Raw genomic sequence first — 25,790 nt, forward strand, 5'->3', positions numbered from 1 at the left:
GCTTCGAGGAACTGACCAATCCTATTTAATAGAATGCACCTCCAACATTCTGAAGCCGAGAAACCTCGTGTGGTTGGTCACTTCTGCTTGTGACGAACCCGGAAGTACGTGATGTCAATTCAGGAGATGGATACAGAGAGCAGGAATGCCTCAGCCATGCAGTCAGCTTCAGAATGTGGGAGGTGCGTTTTATTATATAGGATATAACTCTTTTATTATTTATTTATTACATTTGTATCCCACATATTTACATGCTCAATGTGGCTTACATAATACCGTGAAGGCATTCGCCAAATCCGGTACGGGACAGGTACAAAATGTTGTATTGGGATAGGGAAGATAAGAGTCAATCGTGGAATAAATACAACCTTTAAAGTTTTAACTGAAATATTTATTAGTACCTGTTTAACAGCGGTATTTTCATTGCATTTCAGTTTAAAGTATTCAATTGTATTTTAATACCGGGAACATTCACCTGGGTATTTAGGGTTCTGGATTTCTGTAACAGAACTAGCAGACATAGCCTCAGTCTTCCCTGTGTGCAAGTTTTCTAATCTCACCATCACCGCACTACATGTACTAGAGAATCAAATGATGTCATAAAAGACAGCATTATTAGAAGCTACTTTTGCGGTGCGCAGTAGTAGGGTTACAACCAAACCCCTTCACGTAGAAGAATGCAGACTGAGCTATTCATATTTCGATTGGTTTTACAGCAGGTTTTCTTATGTGCCTCATGCTTGTGCCAGGTTCAGTGGGCTTGAAAGGAGCTAGAGCTCCATAGGGCCGTGGCAGAGGAAGTGCAGCGACGTCTTCTGGAATGTACGCATTGGGCCGTTGTTCAGCGGTGGTATATAACCCATTTGGAAGCATATGCTGTTTTTCTTCGTCAGCATTCTGTGGGAGAGAAAATAAGATGCTTTGATTTGTTGAAGAAAGTGTCATTCTAACAAATTTATTTCAAACTGGCATTTATGCACTAGTAAAAAAAAGCCTGTTTCTGACACACATGAAATGGGCGCTAGCAAGGTTTTCTTTGGCTGCCCTGCAGCCACCCATGTCCAGCGACCCTCCTCTCTCCCCTGCCCCCCTGCAGCCACCCATGTCCAGCGACCCTCCTCTCTCCCTTGCCCCCCCCACAGCCACCCATGTCCAGCGAACCTCCTCTCTCCCTTGCCCCCCTGCAGCCACCCATGTCCAGCGACCCTCCTCTCTCCCCCCTCCAGCCATCCATGTCCAGTGTCCCTCCTCTGTCCCCTGCCCCCCCTCCAGCCACCCATGTCCAGTGACCCTCCTCTGGACATGGATCAGCTGTGAGGCATGTTCCCCCCCCCCCCCGGGTTCTGAAGTTGACATCATAATGGTTACAGTGATGTCAGCCTGATCTACTGAGCCTAGCAGACCAACTTGGAATGAGCCACGGTCCCAGGCAACTCAGAACGTTGGAGGTGAGAATTATTATATAGAATTGTGCCTTTTCCCAATTGCCATGTTTCCCTTTACTCAATGTACAGTAGTAGCAGTTGGACAAAAGAAACCTAGTTGCTCAGTTGGTGCTGCCATACATGGAAATGTTCATCTTTGCTTCCCAGTGTGTATTCAAACACTAATAATAGTCACTTTCTGGCTGCAAGATTAAATATGCTACTTAAATACATTTCAAAAAATAAACAGATACCACAGCAAGAAAAATCATCACCCAACAGTGCTTGCCAACTCTAAATCACTAACACTGGCCATGCAAAGTGCAAGCTTAATTTAATACGTTAGGTATTTTTCTATAAATGTGTTTGTGACATTCAATAGTCTAACTCTGAGCTACCTTTGTTACCTGCCAAAAAGAAGATTTATGCTAAAAGTTTCCAGCTCCATTAAAAGTATTTATTCTGTGATACTTTCATGGTGTTTATACTTACGGTTGTAAAGAACACCAATGTCTTTGTAACTAAGCAGTTATCTTTAAAACAGTAGATTAAAATTATTTATGTTAATTCTCAGATCCATTGATAAACCTAGTGACCAGCTAACAGGGATGGAAACTTGCTCAAAAACTGAGCTGGCCAAGCATCATCGCTGCATAAAGACTATCTCCATATGTGATCTGTCCTGGTAGGTTGGCAGGAGATGCCCTACCAGATGAACATTAGGGTGATTGTCATAGGTCTTTTGACCAGACAGTTCCTTCTGCAGCTTTGTACATCCAGGCCAGTCAGAATATGGCTCATTAAAAAGAAAGTCCAGGGCTGAGGGCCTTACACTAGGGATCCTTCTGGAACCCTACAACATGGACCCTAAATATGGCCACTAGATGTCGCTCTTAAGCAATGGCCTCCAGGGGACTGTGAATACTGTCTCCACAGAATCCCCATTTCTGCATGGCAGTGTGCAGCATTGCAACGGAGCAAGCTTTTTAACCCCAAGTGGAAATACGATAATTTACTTTTTTCTTGAAAAATGTCTGGTATCTATCAATGATTTTTATTCACAAGACTACAATACATTTGTTTCATTCATGATGTCTTCTTGTTAGGATCTATGGCCCATAATAATTTCTTGCCTCAGATATGATCACATGATTAAAATAACTGGCGATCTCTCTCTAATTATATATTTTATTTCAGGTGGGAACATGATGGCAGCAAAAGAGCATACAGCCTAGCTATTTGTCCGTCCAACCCAGTCTCTACAGTTCCTTCCTTTCTCTCCCTCCATAGGTCCTCTGTGCTTGCTTGAGTTCAGATATACACCACCTCCACTGGGAGGCTGTTCCATGCATCTACCACCCTTTCCTTTACATTTATTACTGAGTTTCTGAGTCTACTCCCTTTCACCCTCATCTTATGACCCCTTATTCCAGAATCTCCTTTATTTATTTATTACATTTGTACCCCGCTCTTTCCCACATACAGCAGGTTCAGTGCGCATAGGCGCCCCGTATAAGAGGCTTGGGGAGGCTAAGCCTCCCCAGCCCGCCCCCTGCCGCCGCCGCCCGCCATACCTTTAAATATTATAGTTTTGCTGGAGTCGCGGGCAGCCGGCATTGAAGACATTGGCAGGCTTACGCCGGTTCCAGCAGCCTTCCCTTCCCTCGTTGCAAGTCGGATGATGGCTCCGCCCTCGTAGAAACAGGAAATACGTCAGAAGAGGGCGGAGCCATCATCCGACTTGCAACGAGGGAAGGGAAGGCTGCTGGAACCGGCGTAAGCCTGCCGATGTCTTCAATGCCGGCTGCCCGCGACTCCAGCAAAACTATAATATTTAAAGGTACGGCGGGGGGGGGCAGGAAACAGGGCAGACGGGAGAGGAGAGGAGGGTTGCTGCACATGGTGGAAGGAGGGGAGAGGAGGGTTGCTGGATGGAGGGAAGGGGAGAGGAGGGTTGCTGCACATGGTGGAAGAAGGGGAGAGGAGAGGGCAGGGGAGAGGAGGGTTGCTGGATGGAGGGAAGGGGAGAGGAGGGTTGCTGCACATGGTTGAAGAAGGGGAGAGGAGGGTTGCTGCACATGGTTGAAGAAGGGGAGAGGAGGGTTGCTGCACATGGTAGAAGAAAGGGAGAGGAGAGGGCAGGGGAGAGGAGGGTTGCTGGATGGAGGGAAGGGGAGAGGAGGGTTGCTGCACATGGTGGAAGAAGGGGAGAGGAGGGTTGCTGGATGGAGGGAAGGGGAGAGGAGGGTTGCTGGACATGGTGGAAGAAGGGGAGAGGAGAGGGCAGGGGAGAGGAGGGTTGCTGGATGGAGGGAAGAGGAGAGGAGGGTTGCTGCACATGGTAGAAGAAGGGGAGAGGAGAGGGCAGGGGAGAGGAGGGTTGCTGGATGGAGGGAAGGGGAGAGGAGGGTTGCTGCACATGGTGGAAGAAGGGGAGAGGAGGGTTGCTGGATGGAGGGAAGGGAGAGGAGGGTTGCTGGACATGGTGGAAGAAGGGGAGAGGAGAGGGCAGGGGAGAGGAGGGTTGCTGGATGGAGGGAAGAGGAGAGGAGGGTTGCTGCACATGGTAGAAGAAGGGGAGAGGAGAGGGCAGGGGAGAGGAGGGTTGCTGGATGGAGGGAAGGAGAGAGGAGGGTTGCTGGACATGGTGGAAGAAGGGAAGAGGAGAGGGCAGGGGAGAGGAGGGTTGCTGGATGGAGGGAAGGGGAGAGGAGGGTTGCTGTACATGGTGGAAGAAGGGGAGAGGAGAGGGCAGGGGAGAGGAGGGTTGCTGGATGGAGGGAAGGGGAGAGGAGGGTTGCTGGACATGGTGGAAGAAGGGGAGAGGAGAGGGCAGGAGAGAGGAGGGTTGCTGGATGGAGGGAAGGGGAGAGTAGGGTTGCTGCACATGGTGGAAGAAGGGGAGAGGAGGGTTGCTGGACATGGTGGAAGAAGGGGAGAGGAGGGCAGGGGAGAGGAGGGTTGCTGGACATGGTGGAAGAAGGGGAGAGGAGAGGGCAAGGGAGAGGAGGGTTGCTGGATGGAGGGAAGGGGAGAGGAGGGTTGCTGGACATGGTGGAAGAAGGGGAGAGGAGAGGGCAGGGGAGAGGAGAGTTGCTGGACATGGGTGGATGGAGGGGAGGGGAGGGGGGAGAGGAGGGTTGCTGGACATGGAGGGGGAGGGAGGAGTGAGGAAGGAGATGAGATAACAGAAAAGGAAGAGAGTAGAAAAACTACACATGGATGAAGAAAATAGGCAAAAGCTGGATCCACTGGACAGTCAAGTTTGCGGAGGACCCAGCTTTTACTTACGGATGTAGGACAAGAAATGAAGAAGAAAGGCGGAAAGTAAACAAATAAATGGAAAGGAAGCCCTGGAAACGGAGTTAAGAGGACAGATAGCAGCAGAATCGGATACTGGGCCAGCACAATCAGAAAAACAAAGTCACCAGACAACAAAGGTAGAAAAGATCATTTTATTTTCATTATAGTGTTTGGAATATGTCCACTTTGAGAATTAGGTGTTCAACATTAAAAGTTTATTTACTTATTTATGACATTTTATCCCACATTAAACATGAATTAGGATGTTTTGTGGCTCTACATGAGAATTGTGATATTATGATCCCTTGTTTCAATATTGTTGACGGTCTGCATTTTCCGTATGGGTGGTATATTGGTGTATTAGGTTCTGCCCAGTGTAATATTTATGGTACAGTAAGGTTCAGAGTGTGTTTTTGCACAAAGTTGTGCATAGTGTTTTGCAGTTGAGCGAGCGATTGTGGTTAGTATATGCTTTGAGCAACCACTTTATTCTTTGACATATGATACATAGCTAATATCTGAATTTAATAAAAGGTATTAAGTGTGACATTTATTTTTTTTTCTGTGTGTGATCAGACAATTATGGATTTAAGCTCCACCCCTGGCCCCACCCCTAACCCCGCCCCCTTTAGCCTCCCCAAACAGTTGGGCCACCGACCCCTATGTCAGTGCGGCTTACATAGTAAAAGAAAGCATCTTACATGGTAGAGAATAAAGCAAGACAAGGAAATGTAGGAAGAGTATTATAAACTTTCCACTGAAAGAGGCCCAGCTCTTGTGAATTTTATATTTTGGTGGTATTTAAATGTCTCTCTGATCTCTCCCCTATCCTGCCTTTCCTTCAGGATATACGTGTTTAGATTGTTAAGTCTGTTCCTCATTGCTTATACAGCTAACCATTGGAGTAGCCTGCTCTCTAAAGTGACTCCATCCTGTTTATGCATCCAGAATTGTATACAGTATTCCAAAATGAGGTTTCATCAGAAATTTAGACAGAGGCAGTATCACCTCTTTTTTCCTCCTGGCCATTCCTCTTCTTATGCACCCAGGAGTCCTTCTGGCTTTTGCCATTGCTTTATCTAATGTTTCCAAATGCATTTCTCAGAGTTCAAAACATTTAGCTTCTAGCTTCTCCTTAGAGCACACCATCTTTAGGAAAACCTTTTATTTTCCAAGAAAATCTAATACTTGCCCTTTGTGGAGATAGGTCTTGGAGCTTATGTGGTGTTTTGCGACTGTTCCACACCAAAGATCTTTGAGAGCGAGTTCGTTCCTTAATCCAGATCTATCATTGCGTAAAACGGCAGGGCTGGTCTTAGCGATTATGGGGCCCTGTGCAGATCAGTTCAGTGGGCCCCCCTGCCCGGTCCCGCCCTCCACCATAAACCAAAATGTATCAGTTTAAAAGGAGGTTTAGAGCCCTCGGAAGCCCACCTCACCCCATACCTTGATGTGCATCCACCACATTTCAGTAGAGAGCAGCAGACAGCGGCAGCGATTTTCATATTCCGTCAGCTGCTGAGCCCAGAGTCTTCTTGCTGCTGCAGCCCAGCGGTAGCAGGAAGTGACATCAAAAGGGGGTGGGACGCAGAAATAAGGAGGCTCTGGGCTCGGCAGCTGACAGGATATGAAAATCCTGCCTGATGTTCTCTACTGAAATGTGGATGCACATTAAGGTATGGAGCAGGGAGGTGATCCGAGACGGCAAGACAGATGTGCTAGAGCTGCAGGGCCCCTAGGAGTGCAAGCCCCTGTGCAACTGCCCCTGTGGCCCCTGCCTAAGAATGGCTCTGTAAAATGGTATCATACAGAAGAGGTTTACTCATATTTGCATCAGTTTCTAACATTCTAATGAATTACTTCTAAATGTTGAAGCTTGGTATATGTTCTGTTATTTAAAAGACTAATTTCAGTTGAAGATTTAGAAACATTTAAAGGATTCATAGAAAAAGAGACAGAGATCTGCAAGGCCTACTATAAATAAAGGGAGAATGAAAGAAATGGGGAAAGGGAAATGCCTGGTAAGACACAGGGAGAGAGAAAAGAGAGTGCCAAACAATTAGGGACTAGAATCTTAGCCTTTGTGAAGATGGCCACCCTCCAGACACTCTGTTGCTCACATAAGATATCCACTTCAGCTTTGGCCTGCAGGAGGCAATAGTGAACTGACTGTGGTTCAGAGACTGAGGACTCTGTTGCATTTACTCTAGTTCTGTGCTGTATGTTCTAAAGTTATTTCATACCGTCATCATGTCATTCTATAGGCCCTTATGCCACAGAGATAGTATCTCATAGGCTAAGGAACATAGTTTAAATTCTTCCACTTTAGAAGAGGAAATGGCATGCATTGCTATTCGGTGACCTGGAATGTGTTCAAGTACATTGTTGCTTAAGAGAGATTAAGCAAAACTCATAGCTAAGCAGAAATCTCACTACTGCTGTATATGGGACACACATACCCTAGCTTTTTCTTCCAGATCTGCTTGGTGTCTTCGCTGATTGCGTAGTAATCTCATCCACTCTTGCTCAGTTTCCTCACTGGGTGGCAGACCTTGCTCAAGTCTTGCATAGCAAGTCTCCACAAACTGCTCCTTATCTCGTACTTCTTGCTGAAGTTTTATGGTCTTTGCTTGCTTCATAGAGAGCTCTGCAATAAGAGCCATCATCTTTCGGGTTGTGTCTTTTATTTTCCTTTGCAGATCGCTCATCTGTAAACCAAACACAGTAATAAAACACTACCCAGTTCCTCTTTGTTTTAAAGGATTATTAGCGTCTCTCTATAAAAAGTATATTATTTTATCTATTAGGATTTATTTACCGCCTTTTTGAAGGAATTCACTCAAGGCGGTGTAATCTCTTGAAAGGCTTCTACTGAAGTTACACATACCCCTGGATTCTATAATTGGCATCCAAATTTGGGCATGCTGCCAAGAGCTCTTAACCATCAATAATTGGGTGCTAACAACCAATTATTTTTATTACATTTGTACCCCTCGCTTTCCCACTCATGGCAGGCTCAATGCGGCTTACATGGGGCAATGGAGGGTTAAGTGACTTGCCCAGAGTCACAAGGAGCTGCCTGTGCCTGAAGTGGGAATCGAACTCAGTTCCCCAGGACCAAAGTCCACCACCCTAACCACTAGGCCACTCCTCCACTGTTGCTACTATTTGAGATTCTACATGGAATGTTGCTATTCCAGGTTTCAATTTGAGCCAGAGGAAGGAGTTCTTTTGTTTTTCATGCCTTAACCCTCGTCCCTGAAGCAAGCAATTGAAACCTGCAGAGTCGGGCGGTTTCAGGGGAAGGCAGTGTGGAATAATAAAGAGGAATAAAGTGGAAGAATTCCCACGAGACTGGATAAGTACTCAGCTTTTCACCTTGCACATTTGTTTTAAAAGATTGAAAGTTTAAAGTATTCAGTTCTTTACTTTGCACATTTGGTTTAAAAAGACTGAAAGTTTGTAGCACAGTGGTGTTGGGAAGCAACAATACAGAAAAAAAGTCTTCCGAACTCACTGCAGGGATACCCGATGAAAGAAATGCTATACCATTTCAGAGCAGTATATTTGACTGCATGAGAAGTGGCAAAATCATCTGAGGGTTCCCTTGCTACTCATGGGCGTGCATTGTATTATAAATATCGGATGAGTGGACTAGTGCATTGGTGTTAGCTGAGACTTTAGTTTAATAATTGGTGGCTAAGGTCCTGGTTTATTTTGTTTAGCTATTCCACTAGCAACATTCCATGTAGAAGTAGGCCCTTGCAGATCACCAATGTGGCCGCACAGGCTTCTGCTTCTGTGAGTCTGACATCCTGCACGTACGTGCAGGATGTCAGACTCACAGAAACAGAAGCCTGCGCAGCCTTCTTCATGGAATGTTGCTAGTGGAATAGGAACATTCCATGTAGAATCTCCAATAGTATCTATTTTATTTTTGTTACATTTGTACCCCGCGCTTTCCCACTCATGGCAGGCTCAATGCGGCTTACATGGAGCAATGGAGGGTTAAGTGACTTGCCCAGAGTCACAAGGAGCTGCCTGTGCCTGAAGTGGGAATTGAACTCAGTTCATCAGTTCCCCAGGACCAGAGTCCACCACCCTAACCACTAGGCCACTCCTCCAATGGTAATCATTCAAATTTGTGCATGCATAAAGCTGCATGCTATTCTATAAGGCAGGGTGCCTAACTCCCATAATGCATATCCCAAAAGAAGGCGTGGCTATGGAAAGGGCATGGGTATGTCAGGGGCGCTCTAAAACATTACACCGACCTGTGAGACTAAGATTGAATGAACATAAATCCTGTATAGTTCCACATAATTTGCAGGCACCGCTAGCTAGTACAGTATTGGGTGGAGCAAAAACATAGCATTCAGGATATAAGATGGAGAATAATAGATTATGTAAAGACAGGGTGGGAGGGAGGCAATTATGAACTATTAATTATAGACAGCAGCGATGGATTTTTCAGCTGAATTCAGTAGTTCCTTTCGGGCTTAATGCAGAATTAGACTGGATGACATGGCTTTAGTTCCGGGAGGGCTGTAATTGGTTGGCTTTCAGTGTCAGCTGATAAGGGTCATATGATATAAACAGCTATTAAAAAAGCCACCAACCTCTTGACTACTTTAACTAAGGTATGTGGAAATATAAACCAAGTAGTTTGGAAAATGCCAGCAAACAGTTTTTATATGACATTTTAATAGAATGTCTTTTTTTAAGGGCCATCCTTGAAACACCATTAGTGACCCGTCCCTCTGTGCCCAAAGCCAGACACTTGATAGAAACCGAAGGGACAGAAGCAGGCCCAGGGCAAGGCAGCGGCAGGGACATCTGCACTTATTCACTCACCGTCTTTACATTTAACTTGCTGATGTAGGTTGGCTCCAAGTCCATCGTTTCCAGTGTTGAGCACCAGAACCCACTCCACCTCGCGCGCATGCAGTGATACCACCAGCAAAACTTAATCCTATGCTTGGCTCTGTGTGCGTGCGTGTGTGTGAATGTGTACTGAGACAGCGGGTACCCCTGTGCCAGAATAACCAGTCAAATATCTTTGTGTACTAGAAGAGTGGAATGTTTACCACCTGTTGCCAAGCAACTGTGCCAACCCATGGATGACATCAGATGTTAGTGCCAGAGCGCCACCCTGTGGCCAGGGGCACAAGTGGATGAACTGCCACCTCTTAAGTGGCAGGCTGTTATCCGTATAAAGTTAGGGTAGAAAAATTGCTGTGCTAATGTTATTTGGTTACCAGCAGCATGCACGGCTCTACCCCTGCCTCTCTGTGTTTCATTTCGCTGTTGCAGCTGGTGTTTAAAACCAGTGCTGATCATGGTGACGGAATATAGACCTGACAGTTTTTCAGGTTTATTTATTTCTACTGTATCTCAGCAACTTCTCTGTTTGCTTCTCTCAATCTTTCACTTATTTTTATTTTGGAAGTTTTTTTCTATTACAGATGCTGTGCTTAGTCACAGATGTACGTGGTTTTCCCCAGTATATTTACGCTCACAAAATAACAGCTTCACAGACACATATAAGGTCTACTTCTTCCCCTAAACACAGATAAACATGCACATGGCTTCATTTAGAAACATGTACACACAGGCACAGCCTCAAGTACATGGTGTTCACACCGGGGCTGTGCCAAATATGCTTTACACTGCCAGGGAGGAGGAGGGTGGAGGGGTCGCTTAAGAGATTTAGAGGCCCTTTTACTAAGGTGCAAAGGCGCCTACGAGTGTCCAACGTGCGTCAATTTGGAGCTACCGTCTGGCTACCACGTGCCTTGGGTGGTAATTCCATTTTTTACGTGCATCTGATACATGCAGCTGAAAATATTTTTTATTTTCTACTGTGTGGCGCTAACCAGGTGGTAATTGGCAGTGTACGAGTGCAGATGATAACCCCCCCCTGGTTAACGCGTGAGACCTTACAGCTAAGTCAATGGGTAAGGTCTTAGGCACAAAATGGACATGTGCCAATTTTTATTTTGCCACACGCCCATTTTCGGCCAAAAAAAGGCCTTTTTTGCAGGCTTGCTGAAAAATGGACCTACGCGCGTCCAATACATGCACCTACAACAGCACAGCAGGAGCGTAGCCACGTGGGGCCATGGGGGCACGGGCCCTCATAGATTTTGCCGCCAACCCCTTCGACCCCACCCACCATCAACCCTCCCCCACCGGGTACCTTTGCTGGTGGGGGTCCCCAACCCCCGCCAGCCGAAGTCCTCTTCTCCGGTGCGGCCACGTTGCTGATCTGCAAGGGCAGGCTTCTGTTTCTGTGAGTCTGACGACAATGTACAGGATGTCAGACTCATAGAAACAGAAGCCTGCCCTTGCAGATCAGGAACATGACTGCACTGGAGAAGAGGACTTTGGCTGGCGGGGGTTGGGGACCCCCACCAGCAAAGGTACACGACAGCAGCGGTGGGGGAGGGTTGGCGGCAGTAGGAAGGGGGGGGTCGAAAGGGTTGGCGCCGGGGGGGGGGGGGTCAAGGTGGTGGCAGGAGGGGGCGTGTCAAAAATGATGGAGGGGCCGGCAGCGCCAGGGGGGCTAAAATGTGCCCCCTCACCTCGGGCTCTGGACCTCCCTCCCGCCGAAGTCTGGCTACGCCCCTGCAGCACAGGCCACTTTTTGTCGCACCTTAGTAAATGGACCCCTTAAGAAATTGTTGAAGGTACATTTGGAGCATTGTTACCCGACAGTTAGTATCACTTCGGCTTATTTTTTATGCTTTTTTAAATATCTAGCTCTGTTTTCTCTGGATGGCGTATTTGGCCTACTGTGTGGACTTTCCTATCTAATATGCTGGAGTTCCTTTCTATTGTTTTTTTATTTTGTATTGTTGACCGCTCTTGTTTGGAATAAACTGTAAACTGCATGCTCTGTGCCAAGATACTTTTCATGCTGAATAATAGGCCAAGTTGATTAAGTCCTCTCTACACAAGAAGTTTGCATGACCTGTCTCTATAACTTATTAATTAATGCAGGAATAACTGGTGGACATTTGCCTCTCCATCTACTGCTCCATGCCGGACATTCTTAAGTGACAGCAATCTGGAATCGGTCTGTAGATTTGCTGCGGGTTGCGGCAGGGAGCCACATGTTTCCCAGCACCAGAGATAAAATGTGGACTCAAAAATGTCTGTTTCCATATATAACTGCTTCACTTTCTTTCCTGGTATATTCATATTTACCCCTATTCTATAAAGGCTGCTGAGCTAATATTCTAAATCAGTTTAAAGGTCCAAATAAGCCAGTGGGGATACTTTGTACCCAAACAAAAATCCAGCTGTATCTGATGTTTTTCTTTTTCTGTTTCAAACTCAGTTCCAAACAGCACAGCAAAGGTTCATAACGTCTTTAAATATTTATTAAATATGTACTAATTCCAATACATATCCTTGACTTTTACAAACATATCTTCTGTAGAAAATACTTTAAAATACTCCAAGGTAACAATTCTTCTTCAAATTCTTTTCACAATGAAGAGCACGGACGCCCCCACCAACATGCGGTATGTTTCGCAAGTGCTGCCTCAGGGTGTAGTCCGCCAAAACTTATACTTGAAGAATCGCACGTATGTAAATTTTGGCGGCCCACACCCTGAGGGGTATATACAGGTACTTATTTGTACCTAGGGCAATGGAGGATTAAGTGACTTGCCCAGTCACAAGTTGCTACGGTGGGAATCTAACCCAGTTCCCCGGTTCTTTGTACTAACCACTAGGTTACTCCTCCACTCCGATAGATGGTATCAGTATGTTTTTGGATTTGGTCAGCGACCTCCTCAATCTTCTCTCCAAAAAGGTTATCCCCCCTGGCATGGGGCATCCGTCAACCTCTGCTGAACAGAATGTTCCAAGTCAGAAACACCCAACCATGACAGTCTACGCATTGCTAGAATCTGAACAGAGATCCTGGATGTCACATCAAAAGTGTTGTAAGTACTCCTGGACAAGAACTTTCAACACACTTTCTGCTGCTTGACCAACTGGTGAAGTGACTCAGCCTGCTCCGGAGGGAGCGTCTCAGTCAGATCCGACAACTTGTGCACCGAGTTTCTCAAGTAGATGCTCGTGAAGAGCTGTTATGATTGTATTTGGGAGATGAGAATTGAAGCCTGGTACATCTTCCTCCTAAAAGAATCCAGGGTTCTAGCTTCTCTGCCTGGGGGTGCCAAGACATAGTCCCTGGAACTCCTGACTCTTTTGAGAGTGGATTCCACCACCATGGAATTGTGAGGCAACTGAGGCTGGTCAAAACCAGGTGTACTCAGGATCCGGTGCATGGTATCGATCTTCTTGGGCCTGACCAGGACCAACAGAGGGGACTTCCAGTTCCTATCGAGGACTTCCTGGAGTACCTCAAGGAGAGGGACAGTCACAGCCTCCCTAGGAGGAGATGTGTCCAAAATCTCGAGCATCTTGGTGCTGGGCTAGTCCTCCACTTCCAAAGGAAATGGAATGGCATCAGCCATTTCCTTAATAAAAGAAGGGAATGGAAGGCTCTCCAGAGGAGACGTTAAACATAGAAACATAGAAATATGATGGTATATAAAGCCTAAATGGCCTATACAGTCTGCCCAGCCTCTGTAACTCTTAACTCTTCCTTTTCCTAAAGGATCCCACATGCTTGCTCCATGCTTTCTTAAATTCCGACACAGTCCTTGTCTCCACTACCTCCATTGGGAGAACATTCTCCTTTCAAGTGGACGGGAGGGTTCAGAGGGAATTCCATAGGACTCATCCGAGGAAAAGTACCTTGGTATCCTCCTCTGAATATAAAACAAAAAGTGAGGAGAATGGATGAGGATACCAACGATTATATGTTTATTCACTTAAAAAGTAAAAAATTAAAAGATGATAATGTACATAAAAATGACCCGACACGGCCATGTTTCGGCCCAATGGCCTGCCTCAGGGGTCTTTGTAACCTCAAAAGATGTGACATGGAATGTGTACTCCAAAGGAAATAACGAGACACAATCCTCTCGGGTCTCCTCTCTTCAAAAAAAAATATATAAAATATATATTAAAAAATAGAGCGGACTTGTAATACTCCTCTCCGAAGAGATGTCTACAATTGTGAAATATTTACTGCAGGACGTCAGACTCACAGAAACAGAACAAAGCCTTGCGCCGGAAGAAGAGGACCTCGGCTGGCGGGGGTTGGGGTCCCCTGCCAGCAAAGGTAGACGACGGCGGCGGTGGGGGAGAATTGGTGGTGGGAGGGGGGACTGAGAGGGTCGTCGGCGGGGGGGGGGGGGTCAAAGTTGTTTGTGACGGTGGCAGGGGTGTCGGCAGCAGCGGGGGGGGGGCTAAAATGTGCCCCCTCACCTCGGGCTCTGGACCCCCCCTCCTGCCGAAGTCTGGCTACGCCCCTGATTTGAGTGCCAAAAGTTTGGTGCTTAATTCAGCATCAGTGCGAGCTCCTAGGAGTGAGCAAAGTCCAGCCGTCATGTCTCAGAGCGCTCATGTATCAGGTTCAGACGAAGCCGCAGTCTGTGCCTCTCAGTCAACAATTATAACTGTGATGGGTGGAGATAAAATAGGAGGAAACCCCATAGAAGCTGATTATAAATAGTCCTGATGCCTTAGTCCAAGGTTTGCAGGGGTTATTAGGTTTTTGTTGATATATTTATTAATTAGCTTTAGGATCAGCAAAAGAAAACAAAAAGCAAACAAAACCAAAATGGGATGCTGAAATTGCATATAATTATGTGAATTCCTACAATATAATCAAATATCTGAACTGAATGACCAACACGAACTTGGCACCTTAGAACTACAGTGAAGCAAATACATCATGACAGCAGCTGTCCCTCAGTCTGCTGACCCTTCCTCAATCAACAGGAAACTAACTTGTTACATATGCTGGACACACATTTCCAATTTCTCACTTTTTTACCTTGTTTGCCAGGGTGAGTGTATCATATTTGCCATTTTCAGCTTTTATCTGGAGTCTATCAGAAAGCCGTAACACCTGTTCAAATAGAAGATCCTTCTCCAACAATTTCTCCTCCTTTTCTGCGAGGCGCAGTTCCAGCTGTATGGAGAGAGCATTTGTGTGTGATAAGGAAGGGACCAGTAGCAGAGTTCTACTAAACAAGCTGGTGATCACTCGCCAGTACCTTTAGAATTGTCATGGCTTAAGCTACACAGATTTTCTTGTTTTGTTATAACGAACATTTCTTTTGTTTGCAGCACAATTCAAACTATTCCTGAGCAGGGCCCGCTGAGAGCCGGAGCCGGGCCCGGGACAAGGCTGCCCCTAGCCCCCCCCCCCCACCCGAGGTCGCCACCCACCTGAGATCGCCGGGCCCCACCTACCCGAGGTCACCGCCCACCTGAGATCACCGGGCCCCCACGCCGCCCACCCACCCGAGGGCAGGGCCGGGCCCTCGGAACTAACCTAAAGCCTCCTTTCACTTCGCAGCAAGCAGCGGCAGGGCAGACCTCTCCTCCTTCCTTCCGTGCCCCGTCCTCACGGACGTTACGTCAGGCGAGGGCGGGACATGGAAGGAAGGAGTGACCTGACCTGCTGCTGCTTGCTGCGAAGTGAAAGGAGGCTTAAGGTTAGTTCCGGGAGTGACGGAGGGCGGGCCAGGCAGCGGCAGCGCCGGGCCCCCCTGGAGACCCCGGCCCCGGGACTTTTGTCCCCCCTGTCCCCCCCTCTCGGCAGCCCTGTTCCTGAGTGAGCAGCCCCAGCACAGATTAACAGTCACGCAGTCTATAATCTGGAAATGTGCTGTTTTTGTCTGTTTTCATTCCCTTGATGGCATGCTTACGCTCTACCAATTTTTGGCTGGTGGAGCACTAGAGCTCCTTCATGCTCTGCCACGTAGCAGTGCAACGGACACCTACCCAGCTACAATGCCCATTAAGCCTGTTCTGTTTTTCAGTCCTAAGAACAAAAAGACAAAAGGTACCAGGGGCCTTCAAAAAAAGGGGGAACGCCTTTAATCATTTATCTTGTTGAAAACAATCCTTGAATGGACCCGACACGGTCCGTGTTTCGGTGCACAGCGCCTGCGTCATGGGTCACGCAGCGTAGCAGATAACGTACAACTGTATTGTAGATCTCAATACGTTTGCTGAGAAATGATGTGCTGTACCGCTGAGTTATCCCTTATCACACAATTAAATAAAGAAATACTCTCATGATCTCGCAACCCAAGGAGTTAGTCTATGACAGTATTTCTTGAATCATCTGATAAGGGATAACACAGCGGTGCCGTTTTTCAGCAAACGTATTGAGATCTACAATACAGTTGTACATTATCTGCTACGCTACGTGACGTAGGCGCTGTGTGCCGAAACACAGACCGTGTCGGGTCCATTCAAGGATTGTTTTCAACAATTTTTTTGAAGGCCCTGGGTACCTTTTGTCTTTTTGTTCTTTGGATTTTGGTTTGTACTTTGCTCCCTGTCTTTGCTACACTGTTTTTCAGACCTACATTTGTTTCCATGCAGGAGTATTTCTAAATGTCATAAAAACACTTCCATGGAGTGTGGGGTAGTTTTATCATAGGGACTTAGGCAGAAAAGGTGCTTAGCTGCGTATGTTGGAATTATTTTATAAAGATAACATATACCCTATGTGTAAAGTTGCTGTACAAATTCCACCTGCTCGAAGGTAGGAACAACTTTGTGACACAGTTACCTCTATGTCGAGTGGGAGTCTTCCACCTACAGTCCTAACAGTGGGGGGCGCTGTTTTATGATCGTATTGAGGGACCGGCAAGCTCTGCAGGATTCAAGAGGACCTGCCTGTCTCTAGTGATTAGAAAACAGAATATTAAAGCGCTGCCTCCCCCCCCCCCCCCCCCCCCCCCCCCCCCCCCCACTGACAGCAAAGCAGTTGTTGGACTCCTGCTGAGTTTAGAGGGAACAGTGAAGTATGTGCCAGTAAATATTGGCATATATGGGTGTCTTTTAAAAAAATACCCACATAAGTACTTATCTCAAACCCGCTCCACCTGTTCTGTGTCCTTGGGTATGCCAAATACATATATTACATAAAAGAAGGTGCTGACCTTTGCTTGTGTCTGCTGGGGCAGTTTTATCAGAGCCTACTGGAACTTGTAAAACCCTGTTCTAAAATCTCAAGTTGTTTATACAATTATCCCCATAGTGATATACTTATTCTGCTAGAGATTACAAAAGAAGTCACACTGTACCTCCTCTATTTTTTTGATCAAGTCAGCCTGGGATGGGTCATTTCCTTCTAGCTGACGAATTCTATTCTCCGCATTGGGGTCTTCCATCTTTAACTCCAGTTCATGCACTTTGTCCCGGCACCGAGCAAGCTGGTAAACGTAATACCAAACAATTATCTTTATGCCACATTATGCTCCTCAAGAGTATTATATTTAAAGGAGTGGATGACATTAAGTTGCTGAAAACGTCCAAAAATCAAGTGGCGAACATAGCGATTTTCGAACCAGAAAAATAGCTTTTTGTTTCGAAAATAGCCATTTCTTAGATGTTTTATGCTCAGTGTGTTTTTCTTTTGGAACATTAAAAAAAAAAGACCAAGGTAAAAATGCACAAAAACAAGTCATTAGGTGTAGGGGGTGGGGGGAAAGCATTCTTAGAAGACTGGCCACACAGACATCCCAGCAGAGAAGTGGTGCTCCCTAGGGGGCACTGCAGGGGACGTCACATAAAGGCTTCCAGGTACACATCTCACCATTACCTTATATTGCATGGCGAGCCCTCCAAAACCCACCAAAAACCTACTGTACCCAACTATACATCACTACAATAGCCATTATGGTTGTGGCTGTCACCTATATGTGGTTACAGTAGGTTTTTGGTGGGTTTTAGAGGGCTCACACTTTTCATCACAAGTGTAACAGGTAGAGTGGGATATGGGCCTGGGTTCCCTTCTCTACAGTCCACTGCACTGACCACTAGGCTACTCCAGGGACTGCTCTAATAGGAGTGGCCAGAACATCTGAGGCTGTCATAGAGGCTGGTATGTACTTTCACATCTTAGAGGGGTGGGATGGGGTCAGTGACCACTGGGGGAGTAAAGAGAGTCATCCCTGATTCCCTCCAATGGTCATCTGGCCACTTAGGGCACCTTTTTGTGACTTAGTCATGATTGAAACAGTTCTAGACTAAAACATCTAACTTTTAGCCCTGGATGGTTTTGCTTTGTTCCATTATTGTAGAAAAACGTTCAAGTTTTGGGAATGTCCAAATCCCACCCTGACACACCCCTTGTGATTTGGATGTACTACAGAGAAAAATGTCCTAAAAATGGGTTTTGAAAATAGTGATTTGGATGCTTTGGACCAAAAAATGTCCATCTGCCGCTTTTTGGCTGGTTTTCTGTTTCAAAAATGAGCCCCGTAATCTCCTAAAATGAAATCAAAATGAAAAATTGCAGCCTCACTACTTAATTGGCGGCACTTACACATGGACATTGCAAAATTTCTACTTCCATGTGGAAGCAGCTGGGTTTGTGTTGCTCATTTTATCCATGTTTTTATTTCTAAAATAGCTGCTTCCACTGCATGTGCTGGAAAATACATGTGCACTGGCATTTAGGAGCCGACTCTATGGGTGCTGTGGGTGCTTGAGCACCCCCAATATTGAGAAAATTCCTTGTATGTGTCTAGGGAGGGGTTATTTCCACTGGGCTTAGCACCCCCAATAATTTTGAAAAGTTGCTCCTATGCACTGGCTGGTATTTAGAAAAGTTTCTGCATGTCCATAACAACAATTTGTAGCACTAGAGCAGGGGCGTAGCTAGACGGCCAATTTTGGGTGGGCCTGAGTCCAAGGTGGGTGGGCACAGAATTCATGCCCCCCTGTCCCTAGGCCCCCTCTGTCTTCTCTTCATCCCTCCCTCCACCTACAAGCTCACAATATTAAATATCTGAGCAGGAGGGGATCTACAAACCCCGCTAGCTGAAGATTTCCTCCTGCTCAGGCAGTCAGCAGTCTTCCAGACAGCAGCCAGCAGCACTTTCCTCGAGCTGATGCCATGGCCAGCAGGCTCTGCATGCATGAAAACAAACTAAGCATGTGCAGAGGGGTTGGTGCTGGTGTCAGCTCGAGGCAAGTTAAGCCAGCTACCGTTTGAAAGAACACCAGCTGCCTGAGGAGGAAATCTTCAGCTGGAGGGGTTTGAGGATCTCTACCAGGCCATAGCAAGAGTGCCACAATTTTGGGTGGGCCTGAGTCCAAATAGGGTGGGCCATGGCCCACCCATGGCTACGCCACTGCACTAGAGTATAATTATTTCTCTAGCACACATTTACTGCACATATAGATCACTTTCATATTACTTTAAATAAAAAAGGAAAAAACCTTCCACAAGTGAACAGCAGTTCATACCAAAAGAGTGGAAGACACCCAGACAAAGACCAAGACAAAAAGTCTTTTTATTCTATAAACATAATAGAAATATTTTCTCAGTACAATCTTCACATGCAGTATACGGGATGCACTTGACCCACAGCTCTGCGTAAATATACTGCCTGCCTAACTGCAACTCAGGTGTGAGCAAACTTTGCATGAACCCAAATAAAACAGAGTTACTTTGGCTACTAAACACAAGTGGACATATACCTGACTTCAAAATACCTTTTAGGAAGTATGAACTCCCCCTAAAATCACAGGTCAGGAATCTTGGGATACTGCTAGATTCAACAAATTCAAATAACCTTGAAAAATTGTCTATATCACCTACGGCAGCTACGAAATCTCTCTCCATAAATTGAAAAGATGAGTTTGACCACAGCGGTCCATGCCATGATAACATCATGAATAGACTACTGTAATGCCCTGTATACTGGCCAAACCCAAAAGCGTTTGTATCAGCTCCAACTAATACAGAATGCTGCAGCACGACTGATAGAAAGCTACAAGTAGTGTGACCACATCACACCCTTCCTGTGAAAGCTACATTGGCTACCCGTACCTTACAGGGCTAAATTTAAAACTCTATATTTAATTTTCAAGGTCCTCAGACAAAATGGGCCAGAGTACTTAAAGAATTGGTGTTTACTCACCTTTCAGACCACTAAGGTCCTCTCTCAAGGAGCATCACTATCTGCACCCTCGTCAAAAGAAATTGTACGATGTGATACCTGCTAGCAAGCCTTCTCAGGAGCGGCCCCCACGCTCTGGAATTTACTCCCAGAGGGGCTACACATAACTCAAGACTACCTCTACTTCAGGAAGAAAGTGAAAGCCTGGCTCTTCTCCCAAACCTTTAATATATAAGGTGACTGACTATACACTCAATCTGCACCTGGACTAGCTTGCTACACACATTGTAACTTAGATCAGTTCCTTATCTCTTGCTTAACTGTATAATGAACTTGCCTTTTTAGCTAACCATCAAATTATCCCAACTGACTCTGTGCCACACATCTTATTCCTATCATGTGTCTGCTCTTGGTCCCTCCAGCTGTATGGTGGGCCGATTTGTAGAGGATCTTTAGCATCATGTCTATGTTAGTTGAATGTTCTAATGCATACTTATTAGGTGTATCATTAGTATTATGCTAACATTGTATTATATTTCTGGTATTTGAATTCCAGTGCTGTTAAATGTGTATATTTTTGATACTGTTTCACGATAGTTCTATTATTAGGCTTCAATTTACTGTTTTCAAGTTTACCTCATTTATTGTATTCATGTTTATTCTTGGTTATTTTACTATTGTTATGCTGTTAACAAAACTGTAAGTTTTATGTTAAACTGTACCTGCTGTACCCTGCCTCTTTCCCTTACAAGAGCATGAAACCTACAATGATCACATCACAGCAGATAGAATACGGTCAGTCCTCCTTTAAAACAGCCACGGCCAGCTTAGTCAAAACAATGCCAACAAAATACTCCATGTGGAAACTCAAAAAAGTAAAAACCTTTCTTCCCAAGGGCCATTTTTCGGAACTTGGTACAATCAATGGTATTAAGCCACTTGGACTACTGTAATGCACTATACGCTGGCTGTAAAGAACAGATCATCAAAAAACTCCAAACAGCCCAAAATACCGCAGCCAGACTCATATTTGGAAGGACAAAATATGAAAGCGCTAAACCCCTAAGAGAGAAATTACACTGGCTCCTACTCAAAGAGCTTATTACGTTCAAGATCTACACGACCGTTCACAAAATCATTTACGGAGACGCCCCTACCTACATGCTAGATCTCGTGGACCTGCCACCCAGAAACGCTAAAAGATCTTCTCGCACCTTTCTTAACCTACACTTCCCCAGCTGCAAAGGATTACAATACAAACGAATACATGCGTCCAGCTTCTCCTACATGAGCACGCAGCTGTGGAATGGACCACCAACACACTTGAAAATGATCAACAAATTAACTAACTTCCGCAAATCTCTGAAAACCTATCTCTTTAACAAAGCCTACCACAATAACTCATAACTAACTATAACACAACACTTACCTTACTCAGACTGTCTTGTTCTATAACTGCTTGGCCAAAACCTCTTGTTTTACTTGATTTTTTGTAACACCGACTGTACTCTTTACCCTGATATGGCTATGCCATAACAGGTCTTTGTAAGCCACATTGGGCCTGCAAATAGGTGGGAAAATGTGGGATACAAGTGCAATAAATAAATAAATAATATGCACATGCTAACTGTCTACTAGATAGCTGCCCTAATTATATGATGAAAAATCTACCAGATTGGTTCATTAAATACCTCACTGAATACATAGAACACATGCTCTTGAAAGGTCAATACCCAGACAAAGATCATACTCGCTCCAATTCCTAAAAACACCAATAATGAGATCAGCGACCCCACAAATTATCGACCAGTGGCCTCAATACCACTATTGACCAAAACAATGGAGAGTCTACTAGCACTACAACTGATGTAATTCTCAATCCTTCATAACTCTCAATCAGGCTTCAGACCAGCATACAGCACAGAGAGTCATAACCACATTGTTAACAAAATTCAGAAGATTAATATGCCAAGGTCAGAAAATTCTACTTCTACAATTTGATATGTCGAGTGCGTTCGATGTAGTAGACCACACAACACTACTGTCCCTGCTAGACAACATAGGAATCAGTGTAGTGGCAGCCTAGTTCAAATGCTTCTTAAGAACTCGATCATATCTAGCAAAAATGTCCAACAAATTCTCAGCCCCAAGGCTCACCAATATCTCACCCACATTATTTAATATAATGATAGCCACCTCGGCAAGAAATTAGAAAAAATGTGATTTAATCCTTTTATCTAGGCAGATGATGTAACTATCTACATAACTTTTAAAGACAACATCACAGAGATATCAAAGTTAAAAAAAGGGTCTGGACATCATGGAAAACTGGGCCTTAACGTTCAAACTCCAACTAAACAGAGACAAAACCAAATTTGTGGTTCTGTGTAGCCCACACAATCCCACATCTTATCGAGATTTCACAATTGACCAAACTATGTACGCAATTGAACCACAACTAAAAATATTAGGAATTATTCTTGATTAACACCTATCCCTGGAAAATCAAGTTTCAGCACTAACATCAAAGTGCTTTAAAATGCTATGGAAACTGAGAAGGATCAGAGACTATACCCTGGAGGAAAGGAGGAACAGGGGTGATATGATACAGACGTTCAAATATTTGAAAGGTATTAATCCGCAAACAAATCTTTTCCGGAGATGGGAAGGCGGTAGAACGAGAGGACATGAAATGAGATTGAAGGGGGGCAGACTCAGGAAAGATGTCAGGAAGTATTTTTTCCACAGAGAGGGTGGTGGATGCTTGGAATGCCCTCCTGCGGGAGGTGGTGGAGATGAAAATGGTAACGGAATTCAAACATGCGTGGGATATGCATAAAGGAATCCTGTGCCGAAGGAATGGATCCTCAGAAGCTTAGCCGAAATTGGGTGGCGGAGCAGGTGGGGGAAGAGAGGTTGGTGGTGGGGAGGCGAGGATAGTGGAGGGCAGACTTATACGGTCTGTGCCAGAGCCTGTGATGGGAGGCGGGACTGGTGGTTGGGAGGCGGGAAATACTGCTGGGCAGACTTGTACGGTCTGTGCCCTGAATAAGGCAGGTACAAATCAAGGTAAGGTATACACATATGAGTTTATCTTGTTGGGCAGACTGGATGGACCATGCAGGTCTTTTTCTGCCGTCATCTACTATGTTACTATGACTACTTTCCCAACTAGACTACTGCAATGTGGCATATATAGGATGCAAAGAAAACCTACTAAAATCACTAAAGACCGTACAAAGCACAGCAGCAAGACTGATTTTCAAAAAGTCGAAATACAAAAGAGCAACCTGAACTGCTTATAATGCTACACTGGCTCCAAATTAAGGCTAGATTGATTCTTAAGGCCAGTAATCTAATATTCAAAATACTGCTTGGTATGGCTCCTGACTACATGTCAGACCTGATTGAACGATCACTGAGAAACGCAAGCCCACAAAGCAGAGGATACTTATTACTCTATTTGCCAAACTGCAGAATCACAATCTACAAATCCATCTATATAGCGGGATTTAGCTATCTAGGTTCCAAATGGTGGAACTTAATATCCAAACACACAACTATCTCCAGTTCAGAAAGGAAATAAAAATCTATCTTTTCAAGAAATTGTATGGTTAATCAAACACGACACTACTGTTCCTGTACTATCTCTAGAAACTGTTAAATGTAACCACACTGAAACAAAACTGGTTTTGGATACAAGAATGAATGAATGAATGAATAAAAAAGTAACCTAGTAGATGACGGCAGAAAAAGACCTGCACGGTCCATCCAGTCTGCCCAACAAGATAAACTCATATGTGCTACTTTTTGTGTATACCCTACTTTGATTTGTACCTGTCCTCTTCAGGGCACAGACCATATAAGTCTGCCCAGCACTAGCCCCGCCTCCCAACCACCAGCCCCGCCTCCCACCACCGGCTCTGGCACAGACCGTATAAGTCTGCCCAGCACTAGCCCCGCCTCCCAACCATGCCTCCCACCACCGGCTCTGGCACAGACCATATAAGTCTGCCCAGCACTATCCCCGCCTCCCAACCACCAGCCCCGCCTCCCACCACCAGCTCTGGCACAGGCACAGACCGTATAAGTCTGTCCAGCACTAGCCCCGCCTCCCAACCACCAGCCCCGCCTCCCACCACCGGCTCTGGCACAGACCGTATAAGTCACTTTGAATGGGCTGTGTTAGTATTGCTACGCAGCTTAGTAAAAAGGGGGATTGGAGTCTTGGAAAGCAATCTGTTGAGTTGCCTGGGTTTATTCCACAATTCTGGGAATAACATGTATAGAATGTTTGTACGTTTGGGAAGCTTGCCAGGCGCCCTTGGCCTGGATTGGCCGCTGTCGTGGACAGGATGCTGGGCTCGATGGACCCTTGGTCTTTTCCCAGTGTGGCATTACTTATGATTCCCAGCCCCAGTTTTTGATCCCAGGGCTACCTGGGGATGCTGTTGTGTGGCTCCCAGCCAAAGACCACCAATATAATGGCTGGGCTACGGAAGGTTATAAAAATCAGGGAAATACCCCAAGTATCTGTGAATGACGTTGCTGCCCAGTGGATGCTGTTTCTGATGCAGCTGGAAGCCCAAACAAATGGGATGAAACTGACCAGCTGAAAATACAATTAAAAGAAGAAAACACGAAAAAAAGGCAGCATTCTGCTTTCTCACATGAGTCTGGAAATAGTGACATACCATAATGCAGAATTCAGTAAGGATGAAGGAAAGAGAATCAGTATGGAACAAATTATCCAGAGATAAGGTCAAAAGCAAATGCCAGACATGCTAGGAAGCAGGGCAAGAAGTACAAGTTGTTGATTGTTTAGTGTCTTTGGATAGCTTGAATTGTAACTTTCACTGTATTTACTTTTGTGGAAAAATTTACAATTAGATTATTACGTTGTGGGCAGCATGATCTACATAGGTTTAAGGTCAAGTGCGCTACTGAATTTTTATTAGTTTTCAAAAAGCTATAACAACAAGCATTTACTCGTGCACATTTAAGAGATACCACAGGAGCCAACTTTAGAAAATGATTGGGGGCACTGAACTTATGAACTCAACATAAATATTCTCCCACCCCACCTCAAAAAAAAAAAAAAAAAAAAAAGCAAGGCCAGTTGTGAGTGTGACTAGCCAGCTCATAAATGTCAAGAGCGACAAGGGGAATACTCTTGTGGCCAAATCAAAAAACTAGGGAAATCCTCAAATTCACACCAATCGTTCTTTTCCCTCACTCAAGATCATATTCATCAGTCTTCCCCTTCTCCTTACCCCCTGTATCTTGTTCACTCCACAAGCCTATCCATATCACATTCTCCACCCTTTCCGCTAGTCCCCAACAGTCTCTCTTGCCCGTCAGCCCATTTGTACCACAAGCTCTATCCCTCAACTCTATCTAATATACCACTATTGCTCAACCCTCCTATAGCCTCACATTCTCCTAATTTCTTCCTCCTTTTTCCTTATCATTGTGATGGAGTACCTGGAATAAGTTTGGGTCTCCTTAACTGCACTTCTTCACTGGGCCACCTTAATAAAGCAGAGCTAATTGGCTTAGGCAGGAGGGTGGGGCCCAGTCAGAGAAAGTTAAAGCTTTCACAGACAGATGATCAAGCCCCTCCGCGCTGTTCCAAACAGCGTTCCAAAAATAGCGCTGGAACAGCGCGGGGCGTTATTAGACCTATGATCAGAGATAATTGAAAGCAAATTTAAGCACGCAATTATCTCTGATCATGGGGTAGAAGTGCGCTCAGCACAATCCTCCCAAACTTGTTTGACAGGTCTGGGCTGTCAAAAGCCTAAATCTGTCAAACACAGGGGATGGAGGTCCATGGGACCACCAGGCCCCAACTACCCCTGCCCCGAACAACGGGGACTGAAGGTCCGGCAATGATCCCCCGATGATCCCCCCTCCAGGTTCAGGGAGGGCTGAAGATCCGATGAGACTCCAGCCCCCCCTAACTCCCCCAGCAGGGTCCCTGGTGGCCTAATGGGTGACCAACCAACCCCCCCCCCCCCAGCGACAGGGGGACTGGAGGTCC

General features: G+C 45.5%; 1 protein-coding gene across 1 annotated transcript in view; it reads right to left on the reverse strand.

The window, feature by feature from the left end:
• Positions 1-435: 435 nt before the first annotated feature.
• The window catches only part of CCDC146 (coiled-coil domain containing 146), a 221,081-nt gene continuing 195,726 nt past the window's right edge, over positions 436-25,790 (reverse strand). The window contains exons 16-19 of the mRNA XM_030216395.1: positions 16,922-17,050; positions 14,650-14,787; positions 7,187-7,435; positions 436-897 (exon numbers count right to left, since the gene is read on the reverse strand). Of these exons, the coding sequence (XP_030072255.1) occupies positions 694-897; positions 7,187-7,435; positions 14,650-14,787; positions 16,922-17,050 (720 nt within the window). The 3' untranslated portion in view covers positions 436-693. The remainder of the gene's footprint in view (positions 898-7,186; positions 7,436-14,649; positions 14,788-16,921; positions 17,051-25,790) is intronic.

Source organism: Microcaecilia unicolor, chromosome 10 (assembly GCF_901765095.1).
Source record: "Microcaecilia unicolor chromosome 10, aMicUni1.1, whole genome shotgun sequence".
Taxonomy (NCBI): domain Eukaryota; kingdom Metazoa; phylum Chordata; class Amphibia; order Gymnophiona; family Siphonopidae; genus Microcaecilia; species Microcaecilia unicolor.